A 27,089-nucleotide genomic window follows, 5' to 3' on the forward strand; every position below is an offset into this window, starting at 1 on the left:
AGGCATTTGCCATTGTGAGCATCATAAAGGGTGATGGGGAAGATGCCTAGAAAAAGCTCTGAAGGCAAATGATAACAGTTCCATGACTGAAGCTGAGGTCAGGACTTGTAATCTGAATGGGAGATTTCCTGGGCACTCTGAGCTCCCCAGAGGAAGGGTGGCGTGTTAATGTACTGTTGAATTGCTTATACATGCAGAGAAAAAGGACAAGAAAGGTGTGCTTTCTTGGCGTGCTGTTTAATTAATTTCAGCGTGCTGTTTAATTTGGGTGTGTCTTGTCCTGCATCTGCAGCTGGTTAAGCATGTGAGAATGAGTCAGCAAGCATGTGAGAATAACTCAGCACAATCTACAATACAAATGCTGCTGTGTTTAAGGCAAGTTTGCTCTTGGTCCCTGTACTTGCCCAGAGCATAGTCTGTATGCTGTAAGGAGACTGTATCTACAACTGTATGTACAGTGGTACCTCTGGTTACATACGCTTCAGGTTACAGACTCCGCTAACCTAGAAATAGTACCTCGGGTTAAGAACTTTGCTTCAGGATGAGAACAGAAATCATGTGGTGGCGGCGGGAGGCCCAATTAGCTAAAGTGTTGCTTCAGGTTAAGAACAGTTTCAGGTTAAGAACGGACCTCCGGAACGAATTAAGTACTTAACCAAAGGTACCACTGTAACTGAAACTGCATTATACTGAGACTAAAGGAATTGACTCTTCCAAGAACTGCTTGGTGTTTCTCTGTTCTTTTGGCACACCCCGCTGGCATCAGAATGGGCACTCTGTACATTGGGATGGTATATAAACTGAGGACGAATGCCTGATGGACACGTACTAGGCAACAATATCCAAATGGCTCTTCAGTGCATGTCTGTGCAAGTCTTGTTTTTATGACATTCTCTAGGACAACTGTACGTACACACGACAGAAACAACTGCCAAGTACAGTGTGAATAAGCCCACAGTTGTCTATTATTCTCTGTGCTAGCAAAGAATATAAGCACCATTTTGTCCTTATTCCAATGCACATATGGGCATCCTCTGAAATGCCAGGAACATCCATGCTGGAGAGGGCTCCACATCCGCACCAGTGTGTGTGTGTGAATGCATGTGCATGCCAGAATCCCCCAACAATTCCAGACAATTGGGCAGTCGCTTGTCATACAAAGTCCATGGCTCTCAATGGAATCCCTTGGAATTTGGGGCTAAGCAACAGTTTACTAGTAGCGCCTTGGTATACATACATGTGTCTGGAGGAAGGGGAGCTTAAACCTACGAAGAACCGCAAGATGTGCTGCCAATCAGATGAACACAACACAGATGAACACCCAAAAGCCATGGCATCATGGATATCAGTGCTACAAAAACCCTCAGACATGTTGACAAGGTAATATTCACATCAAAGTTACAAGGTGGTCTGATAATACAGATCATCTCCATATTGGAGAGAATACTATAGCAAAGGGATAGCCAAAAGGAGAGAATAGTGGCTTGCAGAGCACCACTTTACTGTGCTTGTGATTAAGATGAGAGATGTACTAGACACTTCAGCCAGGGCTGTTGGTCTGGACACCAGCTGAAGAAGGAGCAAGGCAGTCAAGCAGGTACTGTATATATGGAGAGGGAATCAGAGCTGAGACTGAAATTGACCATGAAAAGTTTGTTTGGACTTGGGAACCAGCCAGGTAGAGGAAGCCTCTTGGCCCCATGAATGCTCTTGAGTTCCTAGTTGCAATATTAGCATTTGACTGTCTCCAGTGAAAGTACAGAAGTGGTGGAGAACAACAGCTCCTTCTTGCAGGAAGCTGGTCACCACAGCATAGAGAATGACACAGTAAAGGTAAAGGGACCCCTGACCATTAGGTCCAGTCATGACCGACTCTGGGGTTGCGGCGCTCATCTCGCTTTATTAGCCAAGGGAGCTGGCATACAGCTTCCGGGTCATGTGGCCAGCATGACTAAGCCGCTTCTGGCGAACCAGAGCAGTGCACGGAAATGCCGTTTACCTTCCCGCTGGAGCGGTTCCTCTTTATCTACTTGCACTTTGACGTGCTTTCAAACTGCTAGGTTGGCAGGAGCAGGGACCGAACAACGGGAGCTCACCCCGTCGCAGGGATTTGAACCACCGACCTTCTGATCGGCAAGTCCTAGGCTCTGTGGTTTAACCCACAGTGCCACCTGCGTCTCTAGAGAATGACATACTTGGATCTAAAATCCCTGGTTTGTGATGTTGGAATCTTACTACTTCCTGGCTCTGAGTTGCTGCACTGCACTAACAACTCAGCAACTACATCCACATGGGCACCTGCCTGCCATTGCACTCTTTTTCCTGATAAATGCTCTACTGCAATAACTGCCACATTGCAATGACTGGAAGATGTCCCTTTTTTCCAATACCTGCAAAATAAATGACACACCAAACACCTAACTACTCCCTGCCCCCCCTTAAATAAATAAATAAATAAATAAATAAATAAATAAATAAATAAATAAATATAATAATAATAATAATAATAATAGTTTCTATAATTTGGACTGCGATTCAGTAGAAATCTATTGGCATCTCACTTTATAGAACGTGGAATATTCGGAGACTTTCTTCCAAAAGCTACAATTTGAGGCAAATTCCACCATTTATATAACAATGTACCTATGTTAACAGAAAAGAGCTGGCAGCATTTATAGCACTTATTTCCCTCTCCCTTAAAAAACAAAAAAAAAACCCCTTTCCTTTAAAGTCCCTGGGTTGAAGTACTGCAGAGGCTCTTATAAAGATTTTTTTTCCTTACAAAAAAAAATCTTACCCACAGACTGACATACAGCCAATTGGGTCTAATTCAGCGTAAGTATTTTGCCTCAAAGCACTCAGTGCAATCCCCACAGAAATGCATGGAGCCGGAGCCAGTGAAGAAATTTAAAGATCATGATCTAGATGCTGCAAATTACCTTGTGAGTGATAACCAAGTCGGTATCATCCTAAACATTTTAACAAAATAACACTGCTGGCTTCTTGCTGCAACCTCAGATCCAGCTCCTTATACTACCATTGAATATAAATGGGATTCCTTCTTTCCTGACTCCCTTTGCTCTCCATTCCACAGTTTTAACTATGCAGAACTGGTAAATCCCGGTCTATTCCAGAAGCCACAATTTTGCTGGGTTGCCATTTGGCTCAAATAAAATGTGATTCTCTCTCTTGAGAATTTAGGAACACTGAGTATTCAGGTTAAGGGGGTAAAAAAAACCCTGGAAGGAATAGTTTTCCCACCCTGAATAACCATTTCTGAATCACAGCACCACCATTTGGTCTATGACAAAGGCTTGATGGAGCCAGGGAAACAGGGAAACTGTCCCCAAAGAAAGTGCTTCCATAGTTCACAGGAAGCATCACATTGCATTTCCTTATTTGAACCCTACTTGCTTTAGCTGCAGCAGATTAACATGGCTCTCCTCTGAAAATAACGAAGAAATCCTCAGTAAATCAGAGATGTGGAACCCGTGGACCTCCACGTTGTCCAGGTTGGCATAGCCAGTGATGAGGGATGATGCGAGTTGTAGTCCAACCAACACCTGGAGGGCCACAGCCTCACCCTCCCTGCTTTAAATATTCTTTCCTACCACTCCCTGAAAGCGATTCCCATGCCATCGTTGTAGAATGGGGACATAAAAAATGAATGTGCTGCCACAATGCGTGTGTATGTACTGCTTCATCACATCCCACATAAATTCTCTTGACTGACACCAAAGTGTGGTTTTCATTCTGTTTCAAATGGCTCTGGAAAAGAAATCTCTAACAAAAAGGGGTATCTGAAATTTTCTATTACAGTAATGGGCGTTTGGGAAGGAAATGGTTGTACCCATTCCTCTCACCCCTCAGAGGGCCAGTTTTTAGGTTAGAAGGGGAGGGAAGTGATAGCATATGCCATTGCATTAACCTAAAAGACAAGGTCTGCTTCCAAACAAAGCAGAACCACAAATCTTATGGAAAATACAGCACATTTGGCTACATGAACGAGCCATGTAGTTTTAGGAGCCATGGCAAGTAAACAATCATTTGGAAAATAGACACTCTTCAGTACAGAAACAAATATAATTGGTGAAAGGCTAGGGAGGGGTGTTCTTTATGCTAAATCAATCCACATACGGTGGTACCTTGGTTCTCAAACATCTTGGTACTCAAACAACTTGGAACCCAAACACTGCAAAGTAAGTGTTTGCGAACTGTTTTCGAAAGCTGAACGTGCTCCGTTTTGAGTGTTACACTTCTGATTTGAGTGCCACACTTCCATTTTGAGTGTTATGCTGAGGTCTGTCTGTTTTTGCTATTTATTTTGTGTTTTTGTGCCCTTTTTGTTTTGTTTTTGTGACTGTGTGGAACTCAGTTCAGCTACTGATTGATTGATTGATTGTGTGACTGCAGTACATTGTTTATTGCTTTCATTTTATGGATCAATGGTCTCGTTAGATAGTAAAAGTCATGTTCAATTGCTGTTTTAGGGGTTGTTTTTAAAAGTCTGGAACGGATTAATCCATTTTGCTTTACTTTCTATGGGAAAGCGTGCCTTGGTTTTGGAACACTTTGGCTTTGGAACGGACTTCTGGAACGGATTAAGTTTGAGAACCAAGGTACCACTGTATACGAAAATGCCTCAGATTTCTCTAACAAATGTCTGTAGTTCTATAAAGTGACCCACCTCATATATTGAGAACCATCATTGAGAACCATCACTCCAGTTACTTATCAACTGGAGATCTGCTTAACATGAGTAGCCAACCATTTTTGGCCTGTTGGCACATCTGGAAGTTTGAAATGTGCCAGGACTGGCAGAAACAAAATGGCTGCCATGGGGATGTGACATAACGGAAATAGTTTACACATCTGCACGAGCGGGAAAAAGAGACAGTGGCACAAAACGGTTTGTGGACACATCCCCATGAATGGAAGAAAGCCACTAACATCAGCCATTCTCATATTTGCTCGTAAAGAGAAACTATTTGCACCTCTTCTCTGTTCAGAGGCTGAGCCAGTGCAAGCAAGAACAGATCAGGTACAGCAAACAAACACTCTCTCAGGCAATGTGGATTTCTGAGGGGGTATTTACTGAAACCTTTTGTGGGCACAAGAGGAGGCCACATTGCTACCTATGAGTACCTTGCTAGCAGCCCCTGGATGGCACAAACTTATCCAATGAATAATGGAGACAGTGCTCAACTAAGAATTGGCTGGAAACACTGCTATTGCGAGCTGACGGTTTAAATAATTTTCCTGGTCTGGAATTTATTTTATTTTTGAGGCAAAACTACCGACAAATCATTATGGAGGTGGGTCTTAATGTTGAGTACAAAAGAGCAGGAAATGTTTCCACACTAATCAACAGCATTTTGTTTTTGTTTTAAACCAAGCCCTCTCCCCACCAGCATTCAGTATTTGAACAAGGATATTTTCCAGCCTGAATAGTTAAAAATGAAATTTTCGGTACCACTTTTCAGTTCCAAGTGATTAGGAAAAGCAAGGCCACTGTATTCACTTCTTCCTTTTTCATTAATGATATTTTTTTTTAAAAAAGGATATTCCATGTTCTACAAACTGCATCTTATGAATGGTTTACAAGAAGGCCTATGCCAGACAGCCAAACAAACATGCATGCCTTTCAGTATCCAGTCAGAGAATTTGTTCCTTCGCCTATTTGAGCATATTCCTTACACACATTTTCCTCTCCCCCCCCCCCTTGTATAAATTTCTGTCCACAAGCAAAGGCTCTCTTGCCTTCCTCCTGCGGGTCTCTTGTGTGACTGCCAAATTTATCTGACAGGTAGGCAGCTTGCTTTGTGCAGGTGCCCTTGTTTTGTATGTGTATATGTATTTTAGAAAGTGATGGTGTGATCACACCCTGTACATAATAATTTCTGCCCCAGGTGACAACACTAAAAGTATTTTTTTTAAAAAACCAAAAACAAAACAAAAACTTCCATGCTGTTCAAAACACTGAGATCCTTTAATATTTATAAGCTATTTCCCCATCCAATTACTTGAGTAAAGTGTATTATGCAGTGTATTATGCATTAAGTTGCATCCCCTTTGGGTACAAATAAGAATTGTTAACCAATGAGAATTACTTTTATTTTTAAAGCACACTAATCAAACCAACCAACCAACCAACCAACCAACCAACCCCTAAACAATAATCCAGGCCCTCTCTTATTTTCCAGTTTCTATAGCTAATTTGGGGTGGAGAACCTATATCCCTCCATATGTTGTTGGACTCCATAAGAGGATAAAAAGAGTCTTGATAGATTGGAAGGCTTATCTGCTGTTTTCACAGTGTTCAAGCACTGTTTTCACCAGTGCTTTTTTCGGGGGGGACGGGGGACAGGGACATAGCTGTCAACTTACAGATTTGAAAATAAGGGACCAGCAGCCTCGAAAATAAGGGATCAGCAGCCAAAATAAGGGATCAACAATTACTTTGATAAAATACATATTTTGTTGCGTGCAAATGGCTTTAGATACCTATTAGGTCCATAAATTACCATATAGCATATATTCAACACAAAAAAACAGCAATAATTTGTTCTTGACAAAGGACAGCTGGACATAGAAAGGGCCCCATTACCTTCAGTAGCTTATTTAAGGGACATCATCAATAAGGGACAGCAGCGGGACATGGCGCTGGGATAAGGGACTGTCCCGCCAATTAAGGGGCACTTGACAGCTATGGACAGGGACAAGGATGCAAAGGTACGCACACCCCTAAACATTTTGCGAATCTTTGTACTTTTGTCCATTTACTGTATTTATTTTCCCTGGTTTGAACTACAAAATGGTGATTTTCTTGAGTCAAAATGAGAGTACCCCTAAACATTTTTTTAAAGAAAAAAAGCACTTGTTTTCAGTGGTCATCAGAAACCTTTGAGGAGCCCAAAGGCACAATGGGAAGAGAATATCACTCATAACCCTTAGCAATTGGTATTCAGTTCCCTATTGTACTGGACGTAATACAGCCACCATGACTAGTAGTCATTGATATCCTTATCCTCCATGAATTGATCTAATCTAATGCTCAGTAGGTAGAGCAAGAGGCTTGTAATCACAGGGTTGTGAGTTCGAGCCCTACACTGGGCAAAAAAATTCCTGCATTGCAGGGGGTTGGACTAGATGACCCTCAGGGTCTCTTCCAACTCTACAAATCTATGATTCAAAAACTGTCCAAGTAGATGGCCACCACCCAATTCTGTGTGAGCAAATTCCATACTTTAGGAATACGCTGATTGAAGATGTTCTTCCATTCTGGCGGTTCCCTCATTGAGAGAAGTGAGGTTACAGGGAACCAGACAGAAGGCCTTCTCGGTAGTGGCGCCCGCCCTGTGGAACGCCCTCCCATCACATGTCAAGGAAATAAGCAGCTGCCCTATTTTTAAAAGACATCTGAAGGCAACCCTGTTTAGGGAAGTTTTTAATATTTAATGCTGTATTGTTTTTAACACTCGATTGGGAGCCGCCCAGAGTGGCTGGGGAAACTCAGCCAGATGGGCAGGGTATAAATAATAAATTATTATTATTAGTAGTAGTAGTAGTAGTAGTAGTAGTATGTTCTGAATGTCTCACCACCCAGCTTCACTGGATGATGCCTGGTTCTAGTATTATGCAAGACAGAGAAACAACTTTTCCTCATCCATAACCACCAATGTCCCTGACGATTGGCCATGTTGGTTAGGATCTATGGCAGGCTTCCTCAAACTTGGCCCTCCAGATGTTTGAGACTACAATTCCCATCATCCCTGACCACTGGGTCCTGCTAGCTAGGGATCATGGGAGTTGTAGGCCAAAACCATCTGGAGGGCCAAGTTTAAGGAAGCCTGATCTATGGGAGTCACAGTCAAACAGGATCTGGAGGGCACAAGTTCCCCATCCCTGATCTAACTCTTTCCATAAATTACTCTGTTGTCAGTAACTTAGTCATCTCTATGATCATAGAATCCCACCACATCTGAACTGTTCTTTGCTTATTTGATAGCCTAGTAAGTTTGGGAAAGAGCAGGGAATACGCTCCAAGCCTGGATAGCTCAGTTGGTTAGAGAGTAGTGCTGATAACGCCAAGGTTTGATCCCTTTTTGCGATAACTGCATATTACTACATTGCAGAGAGTTGGACTAGATGATCCCCAGAGACCTTTCCAACTCTACAATTCCATGATTCTGCACACCTGACAGGAGAAATCAAGGTCAAGTCAAAGGAGAGTCCACTGAAAACTCACCTGTAAGTATTTGTGCATGAACCAGGAAGCTTGCTTTCCGTCATTCACTGATTCCACTGTAGTGTTGGCCAGTCCACTAACGTCACCTCCTGCAAAAATCCACGGCTCGCTTGTTTGCATGGTCTCTTGATCAATTTCAGGGAGACCCCATCTGTTGAACTTGAGAGGATGCAGGGCTTCTTTTACTGTTTTGTAAGGAAAGAGGGGTTGGGAGGGAAGCAGAAAAAAGTAGATGACACAGGTATCTACTGTAAGTTTGGAAAAACTCTTTGTCTGTACACTTGTATTTTCGGATACCTCTTAAAATATCTTAATTAAATTTTGCATGTCAGCTCCTAAAACCAAGAGGAACAGGTTTTTGTCTGTTTGGGAATACCACTGAATGCCGTTTCAAAACAAAATGGCAGATTGGACCTTTCAAAACTGCAGCAATTTGGACACCACTTAAGATACCATAACCAAACTTGGGACAATGCTTCCTAAGGTCAAAGAGCAGTTGTCTGTCTTTATTTGGATACTGTTGGGTGCCCTTTTGAAACACAATGGCGTACTCAATCTTTCAGAGATTTGGACACATCTTAGGATATCATAACCAAATTTGTCATGATGACCCCTGAGACAAGAGGAAGTTTCCTGTTGAGTACCATTGGATGACATTTTGACTCAAGATGGTGGACTCAATATTTCAAAAATGCACTCATTGTCAGTGTGGGCTGCTGCTGAAGTCTTAGAATTCCCAGGCAAGATGGATGCCCCTGCTATTAACACTTAAAATGTTGCATACTATTAGGTACCTGAAGGACTGTACCACTTCAGACTGCCCATGGGGGGAATCACATAACAGAATGCTCTTTAGCACAAAACCATTCTCCGCATGAATCTCATGAGCATCTCAGAGAAACAACAAGGCCAGAACCTTTCTCACTGAGAATAATTTTTTATTATTATTATTATTATTATTATTATTATTATTATTATTATTATTATTATTTTGAGGAACTCTCAATATTACGAGCCACTACCTTCTATCTGAAAAAGCACAGTCCAAAATCAAGTTTAAATCCTTACCTGCTTTTTGGGGAAACTAGGACTCTCTGGTTGTTTGATGACTATCGTCTCACTTTAAGGTAATCAAAACAGTATGTTGCTGTGAGTAGAGTAGTAGGCACTAGGGGACAACATGGTGGGGCTGTGCTGCTCACCTGACCTCCCTCCAGCTTACTCGCTGCTTCATACCAGGAGGAGGAGAGGGGAGAAATAAGGCAACAGTAAGGCCAGTACAGTGCAAACACGCTGGTAGAACCAATCTAGCACTCCTTCTGGTGCATTTGGAGCATGCTGACCTTGTTGCTGCCTCTCCTCTTCTTGGTATGCATCAGTGACTCAATTGCCAGGAGATCAGGGGAATGGCACTGCCACGTCAAACCATCTGCTGCTGGTAGAAGAGTCTTAGACTGGAAAGTCTGGTTTCATATCCCCATTCCTCTATAAACCTCCCTTGGTGATTTTGCATCAGCCACAAACCCTCAGCCTCAACCTCATAGGGTTTCTATGGGGATAATATGTGGGGTGAGATGTAGATTGCCTTGTATTCTTCAGAGAAACAACAGGGCACATGTGTAATGAACATCGAAACAATGCATTTATATTTTTTGATGTATCGTTCATTATGGTTTGATGCAAGATGTCTTGGAAAGGTTTTGCCCTGAAAACCGGCAAACAATGAAACAAACAATAGCTATGATAAATTAAACCAGGAAACAATTAGGCAAATAAATAAAACGGCAAAAAAGAACGGAAGATTGTTCTCTTGCTCATGGCAAAAAGTAATTTTAACTTCAAAATAATGTCATTTATCCCGCTATAGTTTAAAATTCAGAACAATCTGTCATTTAAAAAGCACTAGCTCCTTAATTTTAGCCGCATATGGAAGTACATTTGAGTATTATTTTAGCACATATTGATGCCTTGTATCAAATGAATGACGTTTATGTAGGTATTACTCTATTATGGTACCCAGGTTCTCCCTCCCCACCCGCCTCCAAGTGACAGGGTGGGAGGGGTTTTTTTTAGCATCCCTTGGGGACATACCACACACAGATGCAGATTGCTAAGGTCAATTAAACTGATGTAGCTGTGCTGTCATATATGTAAAAGAGAATCCTGCTAGTATATTTCTCAGTTGTCATAGACAGTGTCAAAGATGTGTTCTGTTTCTACAAGAGATGAGCAGAGGCAGCTGTGTTTTGCCTTGGGAAACCCTCTGTAAAGTCAAAACTATCATTATAGGAAGGGATCAGATTTCCATAATTTCCTATTCTCCATTTCCATGTCAATGAGTTAAATAATGGGATAGAGGGCAACCATGTGTCAAGGGCTTGTTAGTGGGACAGATCAAGTGGGGGGGGGGGGTGGATTTGAAGGAGGAAAGGCAACTGAGGCTGTAGTAGACATAGGGCTGCCCCACAGAAGTTATATGGAGGTGCACAGTCAAGGCTTCCTTTCAAACATTTTCTGCAGCTGCTCCAGAAGCGGAAGAGTTAAGCCTCTTCAATCTTTACAAGTGGCTAGATTCTTCAGCCTCAGAGATGCTATGGTAAATAAAGTCTATTTGGGTCATGGTCACCACTGTGACTGAAAACACCAAAAGGAGAATCTGTGGGGTGGCAGTGGGTGGAGGAAAGCAAAGCAAATTGGATTTAGACCCTCACACAGGCACTATCTCAAAATGCACGGGAAGGAAGTAATAATTAAGTCCAATATCTCATTTTTTGATACAGTCAACAAAACGCTATTATGACAAATTAATATGACTACCACATAGGGGCTGGTAATACTGATAATGCCAAGCACGAAATGTTTTGAAACCCTGAATGCTAAGATAAAGCACTGATGGCTTAGACAAAAAGACCAGGAAAAGAAACTGTTTTGCATGTTTCAGCAGCTAATTTTAAAACTGGAAATACTGTGTCACTTTCAGGATCAGAAGCGATTAGTCTCCTTTAAAGTCCCACCACTTGCAGAAAACTAAACTGAACGGAAGCAAACAAAGCATGCATTTGGTTAAGTCTGCTAAAATAATTTACAAAGTCCCAAGACTAGATTTCTTTTCTCCAGGTATCTGACTTCCAAGCAGCTGAGTTGGTTTAATATTTCTACGGATAAAATAAAGAAGACCTAACGTTCCAGGCTATATTTCTTGAAACCTTAATAGGCACTTCATGGTTGTTGGAGAACGGTAGTTTTGCAACTATAGTAAACAGGAAAAATTGGCTAATTAGACTATTAGCTGTGTGGTGTAGTGGTTAGGAAGCTGGACTAGGGTTCAAATCCTCTCACAGCCCTGAAGCTCATTGGGTGTCCTTGGGCAGTCACAGCCTAACAGGGTTGTTGTGATCATAAAATGGGGAGGGGAAGTTGAACCATGAGCATTACTACCTTGAGCTCTTTGGAAAAGAAGTTATAAATGCAATAAATATTGACCACTACTTTGAATCCAGGCTCTTGATGTTCCTGTGTGGTTCATCTCACACAATCTCACCCCTCCCAGGTTACTGTGGCATTAGTGGGAGGGGAGAAAAGTAGCTCTGACACCACTATCAGGAAACAAGACCCTGTTTTCACTATCAAGAAACATTTTATTCCACGGCAGGGACAACTTATATTCTTCCAGCAGCACTTGAAAGGCTGCCGGTACTGCGAGTGAGACAATAGCTATGCAGTCTGAACAGATCATTCAAACTGGATGACAGCATGCCAAAGTTACCAAAAGATAGCAGCACAAATGCAGAAACCAAAATAATTTTGTAGACTACATTATAGTTCAAGCTGCTGCGTTCATTGAGCAAATAGACACAAATAGGAAAGCGTCAACCAATTATACACCACTTGGTGTGGGGGGACGACGACTACGAGTAATATTAAGATATATCGAAAAGCTGGAAAATATTTTAATTAGCAAAACAAATCAAATGGAAAAGATTCCTCAAATAAAGCTTTAAAAGTGACACAGTGTGTGCTTGACTGCCATTACTAATTAGGTATCCATGTAATGTGTGTTCAATTTGGGCTTATTTAAATAGCAGAAATGCTCATTAGCTGCAGTATTTCTGTGAAGCCTCAGTAAACAGTTTAATGGTATTTTATGTTTAACCAATTTCATAAGTTCCTGTAATTTTGGCGTTTGCAGCTCATTAATGTTATTTTTGATATACATCTTGCAGACTTCTTTCACCGAAAACTGGCAGTATTCCCTTGACTGCACTTGGGATATATAGTGACTTCTGCTTAAACCAGAAACGTAAAGAAAGGAGAAGATGGCAATAACTTTATGATAGAGCCAGTCTGGCTCTTGTGTTATTAAGGCAAAAAAACCACACACAAAAACACCCTTAAAAGGTTCAACAGAAAGTGGTACAGGAGAACATTGCTTTGGAGCCTAAATTGACTGGCTTTCTTAGGGAACTGAAGCAGATAGAAAAGCATATTTCTGAGCTCTTCCTGTAATGTATTGTACAGTTTGCACCACCATTTTGATACATCATAAACGAAGTGAGCTAGATGCAGCTAGGTGATTTTAGACCCTGGTAAAGATGAGTGAATAGAACAATTTCCGTATCTCTTATTATCTTCAAGTCTTACGGTCAGTTCTCCATATTTCCACAGCACCCTTCGCTTCTTCTTTTCTAAGCTCTCATGAAAATTTATCAGCTTTTTAGTGCACCAGCACAGAGTGATGATATAGGTGGCCTGCTAAGGATGTGGGCCTTCCTTTATTTTCTTTGGGACTTCCTCACCCCCAGACCATCAACCTCAGGCACAACATGGCCTCTGCTGTTCTTGTAGCCAATGAGATGCCTCTTGTGGCACATTAAGGATGTACAAACTCTTTCCTCAGCTAAACTGATACATTTCTCTAACCCTATTGAAGTTATTTTGTCTTCTCTCAAAACTTCAGACATTTCTCCTGAGAAAAACCCTCAAGTGGAATGTACTGTACTTCAAAATTTACCTCATGTCTTATTGGGACAGCAACTTTAGAACAACATGGATCTTTATTGCTTCATATTATTTCGATTTTATTTAAAACATGCGGGAGGCGGGAGTGGAGGAAATTTCCATATTCCTCTACTTAAAGAGCTTGTATGCATCATTAACATTTCTTTAATTCTAAAACTGAGACCAAAGCAGCCAGGGTCCACTCATCTCCAGTGCTATTTTTCTAGAAAAAGAGGTGCTGGAACTCACCTTGAACACCTCCCTTGTTCTCTTAAAAAAGAAAGCACATTATTTTATTATTCAAGAGATGAACAGGATTTTCTTCCAACCAGAGATCACCAGAACTCAGTTCTGGCACCTCTCAATGGCACCCATCTGAGAGGTGCCAGAACTGAGTTCTGGTGAGCTCTGGCTGAAAAAAAATCCTGTCCATCTCTTGATTAATAATATAACTTGCTTTCTTTTTTAAAAAAAAAAAATGGGAGGGGAAATAGCTATAGGCCTCTACCTAGAAAACTTGTGTGCATTATTTTTTTCTTTATTTCTAAAATTGTGGCTGCAATAGTCAAGGTCCACTCTTCTTCCAATATATTTTCTTGCTTATTTAGATATGACATAGTTCCCTTAAGGTGTGTACTTCTGGATTAAAAAAAAATTATATACATATGTACATATCTATATTCCTCTCTATTCTGTTCTTTACAGCAGCTAATGTGGAAATAAAACACATTATTCTGGGCTCAGGTCTGCTGCCAAACTTAAGATTATCAATGGCCTCTTAGTAAGAGCATATGTGATATCAACTCCTAGTGAAACCTGGCAAATAATGATAAGCAGAAACTCTGAGCATAGCTATTCACAAGGGAGGAAAGCCTATTCTTGTGCAGGTATTGGGGAAATGGGAAATAATAATAATTACAGAAAGATCACGTTGTGCTTCACAGCAACTGTCTGAGGCAACACGAAGCGGTGCTTAAAATAGCCTCCTAAAGTAACTCGGCTTTTTGTCCCCTGTAAAAATAATCCCATTGAAAATTATGCACTTTCTGTGCTATTTGTAATGGGTGTGCCACGCGAACAAGGCTTTTTTCATGTGATCATGCTTTTACCTCTCATCACTGAGTTGTTTCAAAGGCATGTTAGCAATGCACATATGCAGCAACATATAATGGTGACAATAAACTTTGCGAATTGTGTTGGTATAGCGGAATGTTTCCCTTCTGGAAAGGCAGCCTTGTTACAGGATGTCTCTTCAGCAAGGCTATAATAACTTTAATTGTGATGTTTAGCTTATTTTTTTTAGCTGTTGCTTTGTTAATAGTGCCTCATAGATTGAAATTGCTTCACTCCTGATTTGTTAATGACTCTATATGACTTATGCCGTATTTGTGATGTTCTATTATGTCCTATCCTGTTTTTGTGGTATTTATTGTTTGTAAGCTGCAGTGTTTCCCAAACTTGGGTCTCCAGCTGCTTTTGGACTACAGCTCCCATCATCCCTAGCTACCAAGATGAGTGGTCAAGGATGATGGGAACTGTAGTCTGAAAAAAACAGCTTGAGACCCAAGTTTAGGAAACACTGAATAATAATAATAATAATAATTATTATTATTATTATTTGTACACATTCTGGGTGGCTTCTGGCATATATCCAAAAACATAATAAAACATTAAACATTAAAATGGATGAAAAGCAGCATAGAAATATAATCAATCAATCAGTGGCAAACATTGTCAACAGTGGGGAGTGGCTTCCACATAGTGGCAGGGCATAGGCTATACATGGAAAAGGTCCCAGTGTTCATCTGTGTGGCATTTTCATGAAGGGGTGGGAAAGATGCTTCTCTGCAACCCTGGAGAGAGCTGTCAGTCAGTGTGGACAATATTGAGATGGACCGATGGACTGACAGCATTATCAGTGTGCATTTCTTGGTACGGAAAGTATTGATTTTATATGTAAAGATCTTTCCTAATTAATTCTAGGGGGTTTGGGAAGTGTCTCTGTGTGATACAAGCTGGAAGTTCCAAGCTGACAAGTAAGTTTCTATTCTGCCTAGAAACAAGCAGAAGGCTCCTGATATTTGGGTTGTTCCTTCAGAGAAGCTGCACAGCTGGTTTTAACTGGTTCTGTTATCTCTTTCACCCAAGGTCATTCTGACTATAATAATAGGCCAGAAGGAGCCCGAGTTTCACTTTTTCTCTCTCTCGCTCTCTTTCCTTATGGTGTAGTGTTCTGTACATAGTATGCTTAGTATTAAGGTTTTAGTCCTATTGTAAGCTATTTTAAGTTTAAGACAGGCAACCCCAAACTCAGTCCTCCAGATGTTTTGGGACTACAACTCCCATCATCCCTAGCTAACAGGACCAGTGGTCAGGGATGATGGGAATTGCAGTCCCAAAACATCTGGAGGGCTGAGTTTCAGGATGCCTGGTTTAAGTTAAGTCTGCTGCAACTGGATTTCTTATGGACTGTCCTAATCCTGAATGTATTGGATTTGCGACCATTATGCTCATTTGCCTTCAGTGGCAGTAAAGCTCTGCTGGATGAAATACAATTGCCTCTGGTCTATTTCTGGGGAATCCTAAAATGTGTCTTAAGTTTATTATTTTTTTTACTCTGCTAACAATATGTTGGATTCTATCTCTGGATCAATATTGAGCAGAATTCATGACAAGCATAAGGCAGCTTTCTCCGCTGTATAAATGGCAACTCTGACTATAGCCAAGAACAGCCCTTTCAGGAGAAAATGGAGTCCCTGTGGCAACAACAGGAAATTGAAGTGCAGAGAACAAAGGAGGACAACTTTTTGCAGCCGAGAAACAAATATGGGGAAGGGTGGCAGACTATTTGTACTGCGAGTTTTATTGCTGCTCTTTTGCCTTTTTCTCTTTTTCTCCAAAGCAACCTTAAATAATTCATTCCTTAAAAGCTACTAACAAATAAATATTTATCATCACCCTCATCATCTACCACAAATACATTCCTTGTGGAGGCTGCGGAGACCAGACTAAAAAGAGACCTAGTGCAGGGAAACAACAAAACATAATCATGTTTCACAACTATGAGGGGCAAATAGTTTTCGGAGGTGTGCCCCTTTGAAAGGGTTGGGGGCACAGGGGGGATCTTTCTCAGGATTCCCCCTGTCTCAGGTGTTATTACCCCCCAGAAACATAAATGTCTCTAGTTATTTCTAAATCACACAAAATAATCACAGTAAGTTATCTTAAGATAAATTCTTGCCATTATATTTTAAATTTAACCTTGGATATATCCAAGAGCTGAACTTTACTATAAATCTTCCAGTCACACTGGGACTGAAGCAAGGGTGGCTAATCTATAGTCTGTAGACAATCTATAGGTGATTTAGGATGCTCCTGCAAGCCTCCAATAATTTGGCAGCCATGTGGGCAATACAGTCATAGGTAAGGGTAAAGGGACCCCTGATCATTAGGTCCAGTTGTGGCCGACTCTGGGGTTGTGGCGCTCATCTCGCTTTATTGGCCGAGGGAGCCGGCGTACAGCTTCCGGGTCATCTGGCCAGCATGACTAAGCTGCTTCTGGTGAACCAGAGCAGCGCACGGAAACGCCATTTACCTTCCCACCAGAGCGGTACCTATTTATCTACTTGTACTTTGACGTGCTTTCGAACTGCTAGGTGGGCAGGAGCTGGGACCAAGCAACAGGAGCTCACCCCGTCGTGGGGATTCGAACCGCCAACCTTCTGATTGGCAAGTCTTAGGCTCTGTGGTTTAACCCACAGCGCCACCCGCATCCCAATACCTCGGGTTAAATGTGCTTCAGGTTGAGCACTTTCGGTTTGCACTCCACGGTGACCCAGAAGTAATGGAACGTGTTACTTCTGGATTGCGATGCTCGTGCATGCGCAGATGGTCAAAATGACGTCACGTGCATGCATGGAAGCGGCAAATCATGACCCATGCATGTGCAGACGTGGGTTTCATTCACTTCTGGTTACGAACGGGGCTCCGGAACAGATCCCGTTCGTATCCAGAGGTACCACTGTATTTAAATACAGGGAGAGAATGAGAGATGAGATATAGATAAATATATTTATTTAGACACTGGGCAGGAGGTGGTGGGATGAATGTCTGCTGAATGTATGGGTGTGACTGCGCATGTGTGAGAGATCGTGACATGCCAATATGTGACCCTTTGAATCATGGTCAACCCTCAATGTGGCCTTCAAGCTGAAAAAGTTGGTACTTCCCTCAACCAAAGTTAGAAATTTCACCCCTGAATGCTTCCAATAATGAAAGCTTCAAGATTCTCTGCCACATCTGAAGTACAGCAGAACATCCTATGCCAAATTACTAATGCACTGGGAATGGATGAAGATGAAGTGCAGCCCAGGACCCTCTAGTGGCCATGTCATGGGCATAGAGCAGCCTTTCCCAACCTTGGGTCCCCAGATGTCGTTGCATTACAACTCCCATCATCCCTGGCTAGCAGGGTTTATAGTCCAATGACATCAAAGGACCCAAGGCTGGCATAGAGGCCTCAAAATTTGGGGGTACCAAGTAGCAGGGAGTCAGGGACCCTAGTTTTCATTTGATGGAACATCACAAGGCTCAGTTCTGCTCAGAAGACCATAATCCTGTTGACCACTCTGATACCACCATTGTCTCTTCTCTTCCAATCTACATTTCTCTATTGATTAATGCTTGTCAAAAAATCAACATGACCCTCTGCAACAACTAGCCATCTCATTCTCATATATATATATATATATATATATATATATATATATATATATATATAAATATGTGAGAAAATTGGGATTTAATCAGGTTGAGTTTACCACAGGACTACAATAAAATAGGATAAGCAGAGTAAGACCACTAAACTGATTGATATTACAGCTGGATGAGACTATAGACACTACTGGCGTCATATGGCAAATCTATATTCAGCTTCTTATTTAATAGGTCAGCTTTTCAAATATGTTCTCATAAGATCCAATTAAAGTTAACTTCAGCAATGAGGACTTCATTAGTGATTCAACGGTTGCTCATTTCTTTTCTCTTCGGGGCATAAGCAACCGATAAATCAAATTCCCTATAAAAAGTTTTCGCAGGGTGGGGTTGGGGATGATAGAAAAGCATAAGAAATATCAGAAGAGCCCAACTAAATGACACCAAAGGCTCTTCTAGCCCAGCACTAAGGGCGTACATTCCCTTTTTCCAATGAACAAAGAACTGGATTAAATTAGGCCCATTCAGTTCAATGTTCATGCATACGAAGAGAATACACAGAGGAACAAATTGGTACACATGGATCCCCCCGATTCATAGAATCATAGAATCATTCATGCCCATTCATGTGCAAGTGGGGAGAAAATGGGTGATAGTGATAGCAGACCTCTCCTCTCTGCCAGCTGCCATTTTTATATGTCCAAACAGGTTTGCATGGTGACTCTCACACGCCTTCATGAATAACTTTACTTCAATGCACATTTTCTTGTTCCATCTCTTGGTTAAAGAGCCCAATCTAGACATTTCCCTTGCCAGATCAATGTACCCGCTGAAAGGGCCACTGGGTTGCTCACAGCAGTCCTATAATAGCTAAGAGACTTACTGCAGTTGCAACAAAATTCCAAGCAACAGTTACTTTCACGAAGGGGCAATGGCTGTGCAAAACAAAGATGGAGCCTTCATCCTCAAAGAACTCACTTCCCTCGCGTTTGGGTGCATCTTCCACAGTGTGGTTCCTTTTCCCTGCCTCGAGGGTTCTAGATCGCCCAGGGAACCTACATGACTAGAAAAGCTTCCCCACAAGCCCTTCACATGAGCAATGACTGAATAAGGCTATAATGTATACAGATTGGCATGCATTCTAAAGCAGCATGATGAGATGGGCATAGGTATTCACTTTTAAAATGGAAAAGGGCAGTAGTGGCTTAGGCATAGGGCACCTGCTTTGCATGCAGAAGGTCACAGGTTCAAACCCTGGCATCTCTAGTTAGAGCTTCTGCCAGTCAATGTAAGCCAGGGTTTCCCAAACTTGGGTATCCAGCTGTTTTTGGACTACAGTTCCCATCATCGCTGACCACTGGTCCTGCTAGCTAGGGATGATGGGAGCTAGAGATGGGAGCTGGAGACCCAAGTTTGATGTAGACCATTCTGAGCTATATGGAACAATGGTGTGACCTAGCATAAGGCCCCTTCCTATACACAATTAAAAATTGACCTCCCTAACTTGTTCCTTCCTACCTAAGTTTCCTGCAGAGCTGTTAGGGAACAGAAAAGAGATTTAGTGATCTACGTTTTCTACAGAGGAGCACGAATGCAAGTTAAGAAACGAACAAATAAGAAAATGAATGTGCTCTTTTTAAAGAATGAAATTGAGGCAGGAAACAGTATTTCAAATCAAATTTCACCCTCTCTTCTATTGTAGCCATTTGAAATGTGCACATTCCAGTCATCAAAGCGTTTGTTCTAGGGAATTTAGTACATCCTGGGAGAAAACCCAACCAAAAGTAAGTCCCACTGATTTCAATGTGACAATTATGCATATACTTGAACCAGTGGGATTTAAATGTGCATAACTGCGGCTGGATCATGCCCCTTGTAACTGAGAAATACCTTTAGGGTCACTTAGGACTGAACCAAAGGCACTGATCACCACATCGGCTTTCAGGCGGACAATCTGATCCTGGTCCTCATTCCAGTTTCCGTCTTCATCTTGCTCTGTCCGAACAAATTCCATAGCAACAATCTTCCCTCCTTTCACTACAACCTTCCGAGGGGAAAGGAAGGGGAGAAACTCACATTTTTCTTCTTTTGCAAGATCTACCTGGAAGGGGAAAAATAACATAGTTGCTATTGATTTTTTTTTAAGGTGAATTTGTATGTTGAAAGCTATCTTGAGAGAGTCTGACCCTAAAAGAAAAGTCTACAAATATTCTATATAAATAGATAACACTTGTGTTACTTTCTAACCCTGCAATCCTATTGCAGGCATCCCAGGAGTGCTGAGTATTTGAATCTCCCTCTTTGAGGATAGAGAGAAAGGTCTATCATCAGAGGTAGAAATCTGGTACCTCAAGCCTCTCCACGGGGCTGTGGAAAGATCCACAGCCAGTTATTGTGATACTGGAGATGGCACAGGAGAGGTATGCCAGGGGGGTTCTGGGAGGGTCTGTAGGTCCACAGGATTTAAAACCCTCTCTATCCCAACTCGCTCTTCCAAAAGAGGGAATAAACTACAGTGTTGGCATAGCCTATTTCCTTTCCATTGTTTCCAAGGGGGCGGGAATCTTAAATGAAACATAAACTGGCAAAGTAAAACAGGAACGCAATAAAGCCACTCCATCTTCGACTTTCTGCTCTGCTGAGCTGGTGGGACATTGGAATAGAGTGAGTCATCCACCTCCAGCTCTCCTCCTCTTTGGCCCCCTTGGATCACAGTCTACACCTTCTACACACTGGGCTGCAATCTTTTATTGTGGCTCGTTCTGTAGATTCCAGTGTTAGGAGGGTGAGATATGCATCCGAACAGGACAATGGTAATATTCTCAATACACATCAACCTCTCTCCCCGCAATCAGAAGATCAAACTGTCTTTTTAACCATCTTTTCTACCACCCACTACTTCTGGAATTGCATTACTTTTAATTAGCAGCATCTGTTAGGAGACCTCTTGGATTTGAAGTCAGAAATGGAATCGGCTTCATCTTTGTGAAAGGCTCTTACAGTAGGCTTCATTATCATTCCAATATGAGAGGAGACCACACAATCTGTTCTGGGAATAGCAGTTAGACCTACACACATTCCGTTGTCAGCTACTTGCTGTGGTGCCCAATTATCAAACCCACAAATGTTTTAAATGAATTAAAATGTGTAAGGCAAGGCTGTCGTCGTAAAATATTCCTCAAGTCTGGGATTCATCCAGTCTCTTTTTGCATTTAAATTATCATTTATGATTATTTTTGTTTCCATTCATTTGACACATACTGAATCTACACAAAGCAACATCTTCCATGACCAATAGTCACAATTCTTTCTACTCCCATTGGTCAGGTGTCTTTTCTTAAATGTCAATGATTTCAGCTGAAGAATGAATTCACAGTAGCAAAGCCCAATTTAGTGAGAGCAGCAAACCTCTGTTTTTCCCCAAGCTCCTTTCTCCCAAAATTCTACTATGCTATGTGCACCACTCCTCATTAAAGTGCAAGAAGGAAGTCAACAGGTGAAGGTTTAGTACAGGTGTGGGGAGGCTGAGGCTTTCTGGGTGTCGCTGAACTACAACTCCCATCAGCCCCAGCAAGCCTGGCCAACAGCCACAGATGATGAGAGCTGTAGTTCAGCAGCATCTGGAGGGCCCAAGGTTCCCAACACTTGGTTTAGTAAACCAGAAATGGGTGCCTCCGCAGATATACACACTGCCTCCACATATCTGCAAGAAATATGGCAGATGGAATCACTGGCAGATAGCAGTCTATTGCGCACACACACACACACACACACACACACAGAGAGAGAGAGAGAGAGAGAGAGAGAGAGAGAGAGGACTTCAGAACTTAGACAAAGAGGAGATGGATGGCATATCAGACAGTAATGACAGTATGCATTAATACTTTTACTTGTTTTGATTATTTTTATTATGTATTTTATTATGTATTTTGTGCTTCGTATATTGTCTAGGTGTTGTGAAACGCCCAGAGACCTACAGGTATAGGGCAGTATACAAATTTAATCAATCAATCAATCAATCAATCAATCATCATCATCATGCCTCTTTCTGTCAATCTACAAAAATGGGAGGTTCCGACTGTGAGGCCACAGCAAAAGGGCAACAGTAGAGCAGCTACAGTCCGGATAACAACCATGACAGGACAAGCACCCCTCCCAAATTCCAGCTAGAGAATGGACCCTCTTGGAGTGAGATCCCACACAGTGAACTTGATCCCAACACGCCTATCAAACAGAGCAGATGTGCATTGTACATTGACAACACAATGCCACCAGTACGTAACTATGACCTTATAATAGAAAAAGAGAAGCAGAGGCTACAGACATTTGTAACAATGACAGGACCCTTGAGGATGAGCCCTGCCATAGAGACCAGGGCTTGAATTCAAAGGAATGCTAAGTAACTCCTTGCACAAGTGGAACAACATCTGCTTGTGCAAGGAGACTTCCTACTCTCCTCTCCCATTGTGCCATCATATTTCGCTGTGATTGTGGCAGCAAACCACCCAGAGACTGCTGAATATCTTCCCCACCCCCTGCCAGTGCTATTTTTCTAGGTGGAAAAAGGTTCCGGAACTCACCATGAACACCTCCCTCATTCTCTTAGAATGGCAATGATGATTACCTGAGAGGTGCCAGAACCTACCTGAGAGGTGCTGGAACTAAGTTCCTGTGAGTTCCCCCTGGGGAAAAAGCCCTGCCCCCTTCTATCACCATGATACTATGTCAAAATGTAGTGCTATTCTGAGACTGGGACAAGTGCTGCCATTGTTACAAAACAGGAGACAGAACTAAAGGGCGAAAGAGGTATGCCAGTTTCACTGCCCTGCTTTTGCCCACCAAAATTTAGACTCCCGGAATGCTTCTGCAAACCTCCTGAAATATCACCCAAATGACCTCCATTATTTACTTCAGGGGTCAGCAAACTTTTTCAGCAAGGGGCCGGTCCACTGTCCTCAGACCTTGTGGGGGGCCGGACTATATTTTTTAGGGGGAGGAATTAATGAATTTCTATGCCCCACAAATAACCCAGAGATGCATTTTAAATAAAAGCACACATTCTACTCATGTAAAAACATGCTGATTCCTGGACTGTCCGCAGGCCGGATTTAGAAGGTGATTGGGCTGGATCCAGCCCCTGGGCCTTTGCCTACCCATGTTTTACTTCTTGCTTCAATAACACCCACCATTTTGAGTGAATCTATTCTTTGTGAATTTAAGAATATAACTTCTAGTCATGTTACCAGATGCTTGACTTGCTAATTTGGTCAAAGATGTTTTCACATTAAGGCAGGAGTTGAAATTATTCCAAAAACTGGGCATCTCTTGAAAGGATTATGCAAAATGGATATGGAATTTAAAGAAGAGCTTAACTCTTTTTCTCAGAGCCAAACCTTTAGGGTTCATTGTGTTCTATTTGTGTTCACTAAAGTTGATAAGATTACTAACTTTTATGGTTAAAAAAAAAGTAGCAGGATTTAGAAAAGCTGTCCCAGTTTCTGATTTGATCCTGGAATGTCCCGTTTTTCTTAGGATGTCCCAATTCTCATCAAAGAAATGTTGGAAGGTATGGAGTTCGGCAACCACTGAACCAAGGAGATAATTACCTTTAGAAGACATCTGATGGCAGCCCTGTATAGGAAAGTTCTTGTTTAAATGTTTAATGTTTTATTGTGTTTTTATACATGTTGGAAGCCACCCAGAGTGGCAGGGGCAACCCAGTCAGATGGGTGGGGTGTTGTTGTTGTTAATATTGAATAAGGTAAAAAGGTAAAGGTACCCCTGCCCGTATGGGCCAGTCTTGACAGACTCTGGGGTTGTGCACCCATCTCACTCAAGAGGCCGGGGGCCAGCGCTGTCCGGAGACACTTCCGGGTCACGTGGCCAGCGTGACATCGCTGCTCTAGCGAGCCAGAGCCGCACACGGAAATGCCGTTTACCTTCCCGCTAGTAAGCGGTCCCTATTTATCTACTTGCACCTGGAGGTGCTTTCGAACTGCTAGGTTGGCAGGCGCTGGGACCGAGCAACGGGAACGCACCCCGCTGCAGGGATTCGAACCGCCGACCTTTCGATCGGCAAGCCCTAGGCGCTGAGGCTTTTACCCACAGTGCCACCCGCGTCCCTTTTAATATTGAATAGGGCATTTCTATTATCATGGGAGAAATGTTGGACGGTATGGCATAGTCCGTGGTCAAAAGTGATGGTGGCTGTGGTTCAACAATATATAGAAGGCCACTGGTTTGCTACCTCTTTTTTAGGGAGGAAAAAAATCTGCAAACAATATTTACACCTCAGCAAAAAACAACAACTGTTCAAACATAAGAACCAGGGAACTACCATCAGAGTTGTGCTAAGAATAAATTAGTGTATTTATTACATTTGTTCAAAAATAATCTCTCTAAATTATTACTCTCTGACAAAAAAAACTCCAGAACATAAATTATGTAGCATGAAAAATTACTCTCTGTTCTAGATGATTCCCCACTAGTCACCTTGTGCAACCGTTAGGTCTACATCTGTCCCTGAAGAGAGGGGCTATTTCCGCATATATTTTGTAACTGGGGCATATCTGATGTCTCATTAGTGTGAATTATGCAATAATCCGTGGTATGCGGCACATAAATTACAACAAAGCAAGCCCAACACATTGCGATAATTAAAGCTGAAATAAAAAGATTTCATAATAAAATGAATGATTAAGATGCCAATCAGAAGCTTAATATGTGTGTGGCGTATGCATGCTGGCTACTGAAACTCTGATCTGAGTTCCAAATTAAGTTGTGCCTCGAAACATTGGTAACCTTTTTTCTTCTTCTTAAAGCACATGAATTCAACACACAGACTTTCTTTCTGAGGATCTCTCCCACATGTAAATAAAATTCCTGGCCTGCCTCCCCCCAAATTGGCAAAAATGTATAGAACAAGCAGTAAAACCTGTTGGAAATGCAAAGAAAAGAATGGTGACTTCTATCACATGTGGTGGTCATGTAATAAAGGAGTTTTGGGAAGCAGTTTATAATGAGTTTAAAAAGATGTTTAAGTATAGTTTTCCCAAAAAGCCGGAAGAATTCTTGCTAGGTTTGGTGGAAGAAGATATTAAGAAGATAGATCAAAGACTACCGTATTTTTCGCCCTATAGGATGCACTTTCCCCCCTCCAAAAATGAAGGGGAAATGTGGGTGTGTCCTATGGGGCGAATACAGGCTTTCAATGAAGCCTGGAGAGCGAGAGGCTCTTGCTCTCCAGGCTTCAGGAAGCTCGGCGCCACGCCGCGCCGGCCTCCGGAGGGTCGCGGAGAGCTGCCTGCCCTCCCGGGGTCCGCGCAGCTCTGCGAGACCCTCCGGAGCCCGGCGCCAAGCCGCACCGGCCTCCGGAGGGTCGCGCAGAGCTGCCTGCCCTCCCGGAGTCTGCACAGCTCTGCGAAACCCTCCGGAGCCCGGCGCCAAGCTGCACCGGGCTCTGGAGGGTTGCACAGAGCTGCCTGCATTCCAAAGCCTCGGGCGAGCTGAAGAGCGCGCCTGGGCTTCGCACAGCTGTCCGCAAGCCTGGGGAGACCGGTGTGGCTCCCTAGGCTTGCGGATAGCAGGCTGTTCTGGGGGCTGGGGTTGGGGGAAGCTCGGGCTTCCCCCGCGCCAGCCCCGTGCCTGGGGGGGGGAAAATATTTTTTTTCTTTATTCCCCCCCCCCAAACAAACTAGGTGCGTCCTATAGGGCGGTGCATCCTATGGGGCGAAAAATACAATATATCTGTATGCAAGAACAGCAGCTAGAGTTTTGATAGCTCAAAAGTGGAAGCAACAGGAGATGCCGATGATAGGAGAATGGCAGATAATGTTGGTTGAATATGCTGAGATGGCTAAATTTAAACACAGAATTCGCAATCAGGAGGAGAAAAAGTACCAAAAAGAATGGAGTAAATTTATGATTTATATAAGTGAGAACTGTACAAATTTGAAAACGTTGGCAGGACTGAAGTAAATCTTATGTCATGATGTAATGTTTAATTAAAGAAACTGTGAATTATAGAATGGAATAGGAAAACTGGTGGAAGGGAAGTCAACGGCTCTATGGAGCATAAAGTAGGACATATGTAACAAGATTTGATGTTTTGTTGGTGGGTGTTGGTTGGTGATCTTAAATCTCAATAAAAATTATTTTTTAAAAATAATAATAATAATTCCTGGCCTGCTCTGCATAGACATCTACAAGTTGTTCATTTTTATGGTGGCCAGTTGGACAAGGCCTGTAAATATCGCACAGAGTTTGGAGTGGCTCTGCATGTACATTTCCTCTATCAGAAGGTCAATATTTAGAGTCATGTCACAAAGGTGAACTGGCTCATGAAAACAGCCACATGTGAACTGGAGTGATGGGCCAACGAAACTCAAGCAGACCTTGCTTTGGGGACTTGCCAACCTGGGTGAATTCATTGCTGGGAGGCTCTCATCACCTCAGATACACGGATTTCCTCTGCAAAGTATTTTTTTTTAGAAATAACAACATTCCCACCTTGTGGTAAGTGACCATTTGAATGCAACCTAGAATTGAGTAGGGTAATCTGTACAGTGCAACTGGATAGTTATAATTTATATATTTGGAAAACTGAAGTAACTACCCAGAATATTCTCTCTCTCTCTCTCTCTCTCTCTCTCTCTCTCTCTCTCTGTGTGTGTGTGTGTGTGTGTGTGTGTAATTTCCTCCCAGTCTCAATTGGAATTACAAACATATTACCAAGTGCTAAACTGCATGTCTATAAATGGGAACTTTCAAATGCCATCGTATATTTTTTAAAAATAACAGTAGCAGACGCTCCAACTGTCCCTATTTTCCAGAGAGAGTCCCAGATTTACAGAAGCCGTTGTGGCTTCTGGTTTGAACCCAGAATGTCCTGCTTTTCCTTAGGATGACCCTAGTTTCCTCAGCGAAATGTTGGAGGGTATGGAGCTATGCGACCCCCGAGCCAATGAGATAACTAACTCTACAGCTTTTTGAAGACATCTGAAGGCAGCTCTGTATAGGGAAGTTGTTTAATGTTTCATCATGTTTTTATATATGTCAGAAGCAGCCCAGATGGGTGGGGTATAAATAATAAAATTGTTGTGGTTGTGGTTGTTATGGGACAGGACGTCCC

The 27,089-nt window shown here is 42.2% G+C and overlaps 1 protein-coding gene across 3 annotated transcripts in view; it reads right to left on the reverse strand.

Annotated features, from left to right (window-relative positions):
- DPYD (dihydropyrimidine dehydrogenase) overlaps positions 1-27,089 on the reverse strand; it is a 501,994-nt gene that overhangs the window by 231,059 nt on the left and 243,846 nt on the right. For all 3 annotated transcript variants that reach the window (XM_028732753.2, XM_077928465.1, XM_077928464.1), the window contains exons 11-12: positions 19,850-20,060; positions 8,249-8,433 (exon numbers count right to left, since the gene is read on the reverse strand). In XM_028732753.2, the coding sequence (XP_028588586.2) occupies positions 8,249-8,433; positions 19,850-20,060 (396 nt within the window). The remainder of the gene's footprint in view (positions 1-8,248; positions 8,434-19,849; positions 20,061-27,089) is intronic.

Source organism: Podarcis muralis, chromosome 5 (assembly GCF_964188315.1).
Source record: "Podarcis muralis chromosome 5, rPodMur119.hap1.1, whole genome shotgun sequence".
NCBI lineage: Eukaryota > Metazoa > Chordata > Lepidosauria > Squamata > Lacertidae > Podarcis > Podarcis muralis.